The sequence below is a fragment of the Danio aesculapii genome, chromosome 4 (genome assembly GCF_903798145.1).
Source record: "Danio aesculapii chromosome 4, fDanAes4.1, whole genome shotgun sequence".
NCBI lineage: Eukaryota > Metazoa > Chordata > Actinopteri > Cypriniformes > Danionidae > Danio > Danio aesculapii.
Window position 1 is genome coordinate 54,304,487 of NC_079438.1, and position 7,665 is coordinate 54,312,151.

Below are 7,665 nucleotides of genomic sequence, written 5' to 3' on the forward strand. Positions count from 1 at the left end.
GGAGTAGATTATATATTCTAATGAATAGGCTATGTTTTTATATTAAAATAATTTCTCAATTGCATTAATGTGTGCGTGTATGTATTTTTAATCAAATGGATTTGACATAAGAGACTTAAAAATGTTATAATTATTACAAATTTTGACCATATCTGCTCATTTTTATAATATGCGATTTTGTCATATAATTTATACAAACATTCCTCGATTTATTCATTTGTAATACGCTCTGGTGTTCAGCAGTTTAGTTTTGGGCACATCCTTTTATGCTTTTTAAGAAAAATAAAAGGTGAACTGAAGGCAGTCGGGCCACTTTTCAGTCTTGAATTATTGATCAGCTGTGTCAGCAAGATCACAGGCCTGACTCATATCCATCTCTGCCATTCCACTGGACACTTTCGCACCCCAAACAGCAGCTTTACTTTCAACAAAGTGCCATCATGCAGATTGTACAAGTCCTTGAACTCACTTGGATGAGTATATATGTTGTTGTATTCATTAAGACTTGGATGGTGCAGCTGCTTGCCTGTATGAATGCCATTTGTGTGCTGTTAAATGTTAAACGTCCACTGATGCTCCTGATGTCATGTGTGAGTAATTCACTCCTGGATCTCAGCAGCTCTCCTCAGCTGTCGCCTCTATAGCGCCTAAACCCGCCTTATTAAAAATCTAATTGAAAGGGTTTGAAACTGCGGTATATCCAGTTACGTGGTTTGTCACAACCCCGCCTCACACAAAGCCCCATGGAATGACTATATTACTGAAAACAATGATATTCATGTGTAAATGTTCTGGTTCTAACCCCAAAAATTTTATTATTTGGCCACACACTGACATTGCTCTGCTTAATGAAAGCTGTCAGTCCTAAATGATTATATTAAATAGGAATATTGTAAAAATTACTTGTTTGAATTAAGAGTTCTTTTGATTTGTATTATCTCATAGAGCATAGCAGTCGAGTTCTGGAAGTAAAAGCTATTTTATTTAGCAATAATAACTGATCAATTGTTAAAGATATCACAAATTAAGCCATTTTATTATATTTTTTAGATATTTAGTAAATTATCACATAAATGTTTTAGCTTTTTTAGATTGATGTAGGGAAAAATATATTTAAATCTGTTCAACATAAGGGTGAAAAACAATAAAATGAAATGGATAGAGGGTGAATATCTTCTCCTGGTATTGTATGTAGATTCTAAAAATCAGCATAGGCTCATTATGAAAACGTATTTCTGGAGATCACGAATTATGTAGCCAGAAATATGTATAGCTGCATTTTATCTTTAAAACAAACGCTACCGTGTGGTATGATGCCGTTCTTTTTCGCGCTTACCAGCTGACCGCTTACCTCTATATGGATGGCTTTTCAACACTTACCAGTTTGTCCAGTTGGCTCACTATGTACGTAGACGGACTTGAGATGCAGAGAAGTGTTGACCGCGACTACGGGGTTCGAGTCTGGTAAAGAACGGTTCCAGAAAGCGGGTTAGACAAAAATAGAATCCAAAAAATAAAATGAACAAGTAAATAACAGGGTGAGAATGTGGTAAAATCTGAAAACGTGGTAAAAATCAGGCGAGGGCTTTTCTTTTTCTGGATTGCTTTTTAAAACTGTCGGTTGGGTTTAGGGAAGTGGGTGGGCGGGTCAATCTGTGCTTTTGAAAACCCTATTGGTTGGGTTGGGTGAAGTTTTCTCCTCGCTGTTGTCGCCACTGGCTTGCATAGTTCGGGACTTGTAGAGTTGCGCATCGATGGGTTACTCTTCAGTGTTTGGACTCTCAGGAGTGAATATTAAACCACACAGAACTGAACTTAAACTCTAAACTGACACTGTTTCAATTTCAGTCCTTCAGTCGACAATTATAAAAGTGCTATACAAATAAAGATGAATTGAATTGAAAGTTTAGAGAAGGAGGAGGTTGGGTCAGTCGATCGGTCAGTCAGTCATTTAGTCAGTCCAACAGTCAGTCGACAGTGGGCTCTGGTGGATTTACGCGAGAACAGCGATGCGAATAGCACTAGCAAGAGAAATCCGAGATCTGAAAAAGTGACACAGCGGCCTCTGGTGGAGTCGCGAAAACAAAAAATAAGAAAAACGTAGTTGCTGGGACGTATTTGGCGCTCTCCAGAAATGTATATAGAGGTACATTTTCAGAATGAGCCTGGGTTGCTGCTGAGTTGTTTCATCTCAAATTTAGGTCAAGTATTTGACCTAAATTTGAGTTGAAGTAACTGACAATTCAACTGATATATGCTTAATATGTGTATAAGCAGCACAACTGTTTTCATTACTTGTAATTAAAAGAAATATTATATATAATAATAAGCAAATTACAATGATAATTCAACTTTGCCATCATGAAAATACATTTTAAACTATTCAACAATTTTTCAATTGGCATTTTTGTCTTATTTTTAAATAAGATCTTTAAATCAAAGTTTATTTAATTTATAGTCTCTCAATGAGTTTACTCATTACCTTGGGGAAAAGTGATTAGAACCATATTAAGCTGTTATCTTTATTAGGAAACATCCAGGCATTCTTGACTAGGGATTTGGTAGCTGCTGGTGTTTTTTGAAGCTGTTGAAGCAGTAATTTATGCTACTTGTTTTTCCACAGAGAAGTCATTTAGTAAGTCACAGGCTGTTGAATCGGATCGGTAAACTGAAGTGATGTGCAGCAGATGTTTGGGTGTGCTGAAATCTGTCTGAACTCGAGATGTAATGACAGCTGAATGCTGAAACATAGACATGTTTCTGCTTTGATCTTAGTTTTGCTCTGTTATCAACATGGACATGTGGAAATCGTGTGAATCATTTAATGTCACGGGGTGCATCAGCTTTAATGTATATGAGAGATTAAAATAGACATATATTTGTGACAATATTTTTATATGCATTTTACAAATGCATATAATTCTTAAGGCTCTTTTGTTATGATTATAGAGGTAAGCGCTGCTCATTTCGGTGCTGAAGTGGTCAAAAGGTGCTACTGATTTAAGATTTGTTTACTAATTAGATTGTCACTGTTTAGTAAAACATGTAGGGATTTTAAAGACAGCTGATGACCGCTGAGCTACAAATGATCAAGTCATGACTTTAGTTGTATTGCAGCACACTGCAGTTTGTCAGAGAGCAATTAACCCGCTGAATGACAGCTGTCAATCCTAAAGGATTCAAATTCGATATGCTCTAAAAGGTCCTGGCATTTCTTTACCCAATGGCTTGGTCATATAGTAGCAAACCCAACAGTTGTTTTAAAAAAGGGAATTTCTATTTTATTTAAAGAAATAACCAAACATTGGGTTTGTCTATTTGACCAAAGGTTGGGTTAATACAACCCAGCATCTTTAGAGTGTCTTTGAATTGACATGATCATAATGTTCTCTTTTTTATTTGTTTGTATGTATGTCTGAATGTTTGTTTGTGTGTATGTATGTATGTATGTGTATGATTAAATTTTAGTCCAAAATCTATAACAGAATTTCTTATTGAAATTATTTAGGCCTTAATACTATAAATATGTTTAATAGAAGTCTTGATGCAACTCTGAAATTTAGTGACGAGTATACTATTCATATAACAGTGAATAATCTAAACAATTATACCTCGTTACGCGACCGGTTAATTTATGTTACATTTAAATGAAATACTCGGTGGTTTCTCAAAATGTGTGGATTTTAAAGTAATGACTGATTTCTGGTCTACATTCCAGAGAAGCAGTGCAACTGCTGAAAAAAACCGTGATTGGCGCTTTTCACACTTCCAACAACAGCGCCTCCCCGTCGTCACTACAGTCCGGCTCCGCTGCTCTCTCTGCGCACCTGGAGATCCGCGCAACGACGCGCAGCATCTGCTGACGTTCGGAAATCGCGCGCGCACCGAACATTCCTAAAGGTGCGTTTTCTAAGCATCATCATCATCATCATCATCATCATCATCACCGCCGTGACATCAGGAGCTGAAGCCTCGCGGAGGACACAAACATCACGCCGCACGAGACGGTGGACGCTATGATCGGCACGCATTGTGGAAGCGCAATATTTTGGAATCGGGTCGTTGTGTAAACTTCCTGCATAAACAGCCTGGGATGTGACAGACAGGGGTGCCATTGCTCTCCGGTGACAAGTGGACTGTTTTTACACCATCCTGCTAAATAAGGAAGCAGGACATATGACCACCGTCCCGATTTGGGCGCTGCCAGAGTGCCCATCGCATCCCATGATCGCGCGCAAGCCGTCCAATAAGGCTCAGCATGCGACCCCTATTTCACACGTGGAGTGACAGCAGCGTCCCACCATCATCAGTCCGGCCAGCTCCGCTCCTTTCGCAACTATCTCTCTTTCCCTCTCTCTCTCTCTCTCTTCCTCTCTCCTCTTCCTCCCCCCTCCCCTGATATGATGTCATGTAAGGATGAGGGTGGCTTCTGAGGTGAGATAGGGATTTTGGTGAGTGGCATTCTCCACGACCCGAGGCTTCGGAGCTGCAAAACATGGTCATCACCACCTTCTCCACCTCAAGTTGTGTCTCTGCGCTCTCTCCGCGTTCTGCTGCTGCTTCTCTCATCTCGGGCCACGAAGTCCTGACCTGCCTCGCTAAATTAAGCCTGCACCACCATGCCGAGGGAAGAAAAACTAGAAGAGGGGTATTTTTAGTGCCATTAATTTTGACCACGTGCCCCGAAGGTAAACCCGATGGCCATTGCGCAAAGGCTCCTCATCAGTATGTCCTGCGAGGCCAACGCGCAACACTGGCCAAGGACTGCCGTTCTGCTCTTGGGATTGCTCTTAGTTGGGATTGTGTCCTCCAGTCCGCTTCCGAGTAGGACTAACAGGACAAGTTTACTGGAGAAGCAATGGGAGAGCCTGTTCTCCCGCTCCGTGCTGGGGATCTCTGGAGAGAGACCGGATCCCAACTGGGAGAATGACTATCTGCTGGGCATCAAAAGAGTGCGGAGGCTGTACTGCAATGTAGGCATCGGGTTTCATCTTCAGGTCCTCCCAGACGGCAAGATAAACGGTGTACATAATGAGAACCAGTACAGTGAGTTCTTGGACTAATAATAACAATAATAATACTGGCGTTATCAATTGCGCAGAGTGCAATGTATTCTCTGTATAGGCGACACTTGCACAGTCAAAGACAAATCTATTAAAACACACCGTATCCCTTAGTGCTAAATATCTGCGCCGGGCTTAAACATGTCATGAATGCTGGGACGGATATAGACGCCAACTTATTTTTACACCGGCTCCTTGTGCGGCCCAGGAGCGCTTAGAAACATGCACGACTCAAAGTGTGAGGGATCTTCATCTTTTTGGCAATAATGTAGTAGCCCGGTGGCGCGCCGCGAGAGGCCGTTTGCGCATCCACAATTGGCACCTGCAGAGGTTCCACCCACCGCATGCCTTGTTGTTCTGAGTCACGCGGAGCCGCTTTATTGTGTGTAACATGGTTGTTCTGTTTGATCAGGTCTCATAGAGATCTCCACTGTGGCCAGAGGAGTGGTTAGCCTGTGCGGTGTGAAAAGCGAGCTGTTTGTCGCAATGAATAGCAGAGGAAGGTTGTACGGAACGGTAGGTGTGCGCAACTGTGTTGCCTTTCATTCTGCCTGCCGGTGTAAGGAGGCTTTGACATCGTGTGAGTGTGTGTGTATGTGTGAGAGAGAGAGCGCGCGTGTGCGTGACGCTTCCATTGTGCGTTTTCAAGAAATTGATGATCCATGCATTTGGCACGTGAGTCGGTCGCGCGACTAATAATAGTGTTTACTGCGTGCATGGAAGTGTGCTGCTGCATTCAATTATTCATGCCTTATAAATATAATGTGCTCTAGTTTGTTGAAGCAGGACGTTTGCCACAGCTGCACGGCTATTACAAATGATTATTAAACGGGATGCATTAGATCCAGGCACATCGCCAAAGCGGCACGAGCAGAAGGTCTATAATAATTACTTGCATTAAGCCCATAAACAAACGCCTCATTCTTTTTTATTAGCACGAGCAGTCAGACATGCAATGCATTCATCTTGCTTCACACTCTTATTTATTATTTCATGTGACTAAAAGAGAGCTTAATAACAGCACTAAGCTGAAATATGTGGACCATGCTTAATAGTGAAAAACTATTAAACTCAAGTTAAAATGTCAAGCATGTCCCCAGGTTTGCGAGGTAAATGATACACTTGGCAGTCTTGGCTGAAGCTTGGCATAGATGTGACAAGCGCAGTGCATCACTGGTCCTATGGGGCCCATGAGCACCTGACAGCTCTATCCCAAAACTGCAGCATCTTCTGGAGAAGCAGAGATAAAGACTAATTCACTGGCTGGCCACCACTGATCGTTAGAAGACTGTGATTTAATTAAAAGACCTTTTTAGCTGAGGTTAATGCATAAAGTTAATGAGTGACTCAGAGAACCAAACTCGCCTCAAACTTTCTTTGCATTTATCTACATTTTCTCAGTTTGTTGTGTTATGCAAGTCAGTCTGTGAGGAACAATTGAATTAGTTTTCCCTCCCAGTCATGCAAATGAGTCTGATGTTGTTGATAAATGAGAAATGAAATATATTACAAAACCCTCTTTCATTTCATTAGATAGTTTTGAGCGGGAAAATATGTATGTCATTGGAGAACCATGTTTTTTTAGAGATCATTTCATTTCATCTGATTTTCATAAGTTTACAGATACTGCTTTATTTTTGTGAAGAAGTATCTAGAGAACATTTTATCCCTGTAAAATATCTTAAACGCAGTGGAAGACTTAGATGATTTAACAGATAAATTCTTCATGGAAAAATAACTAATAAAAACTAAAGATAAAAACAAAAACTAATAACAAACCTATTTAAATACTGATGCATGTGACTGAACAACGCTTCTCTTGTCCTCCTCCTTTCAGGCTACCTTTAAAGATGAATGCAAGTTCAAGGAGACCCTGCTGCCAAATAACTACAATGCCTATGAGTCCTCCGTTTACAAGGGATTCTACATTGCTCTCAGCAAACACGGCCGAGTAAAGCGAGGCAACAAGGCCACCACCGCCATGACGGTCACCCACTTCCTCCCTCGAATATGAGCAGACTCATGCAATAATTCTTCATTTGCACTGATCTCCCCGAGAGATCTGAATACTGACACATGAACACACAAGGAACTGCAAGAATATCACCAAAATAGTACTTAGTCTTTTTCTATGTATATTTGGATAGCTCAGCTTTTTATTAGAATCTCTAAATACGCTATACGTCGCTGCTTCCGTCTTTTATATATATATATATATATATATATATATATATATATATATATATATATATATATATATATATATATTTACACCTATATTATAGTGATTATGGATGTGGAGGCTCTCCAAGCCTGCCTGTCCATAGTCAGGTGCTTGCCAAGTATTGAACAGACTCTGGGATGGATGATGGAAGTCCTCCTCTGCTTTTTTTACAGTGAAATGACGTTTTTTATTACCTCAAAGAGCTACCTAGATGGTTTAAAAGGATGCATGAAGTTGCGCTTGTTTATTTTTAGTTCTGTCTGAGCCTACGGAAGCATAAGTAGTGCATATTTTTTTATCTCTGACAGTTGTTTTGTTGTTTTTCTCATGCTCTGGGGTTGTGTGAGCACTTAAAAGAAAGCAGATCTCTCTTGCTGC

The 7,665-nt window shown here is 40.4% G+C and overlaps 1 protein-coding gene across 1 annotated transcript; it reads left to right on the forward strand.

The window, feature by feature from the left end:
- Nucleotides 1–4,351: 4,351 nt before the first annotated feature.
- fgf6b (fibroblast growth factor 6b) lies at nucleotides 4,352–7,252 on the forward strand. The gene is made up of 3 exons (XM_056456123.1): nucleotides 4,352–5,046; nucleotides 5,476–5,579; nucleotides 6,901–7,252. The coding sequence occupies exons 1-3, from the start codon at nucleotides 4,698–4,700 to the stop codon at nucleotides 7,075–7,077; spliced, it is 630 nt and encodes a 209-aa protein (XP_056312098.1). The 5' UTR covers nucleotides 4,352–4,697; the 3' UTR covers nucleotides 7,078–7,252.
- The last annotated feature ends 413 nt before the right edge of the window (nucleotides 7,253–7,665 follow it).

What these genes read in the sequence shown, in the direction of transcription:
- fgf6b (XM_056456123.1), top strand. Translation starts at nt 4,698, where the DNA reads ATGGCCATTGCGCAAAGGCTCCTCATCAGTATGTCCTGCGAGGCCAAC. An exon ending in ACATAATGAGAACCAGTACA is followed by an intron (nt 5,047 to 5,475) that starts GTGAGTTCTTGG and finishes CTGTTTGATCAG; the next exon opens with GTCTCATAGAGATCTCCACT. An exon ending in GAGGAAGGTTGTACGGAACG is followed by an intron (nt 5,580 to 6,900) that starts GTAGGTGTGCGC and finishes TCCTCCTTTCAG; the next exon opens with GCTACCTTTAAAGATGAATG.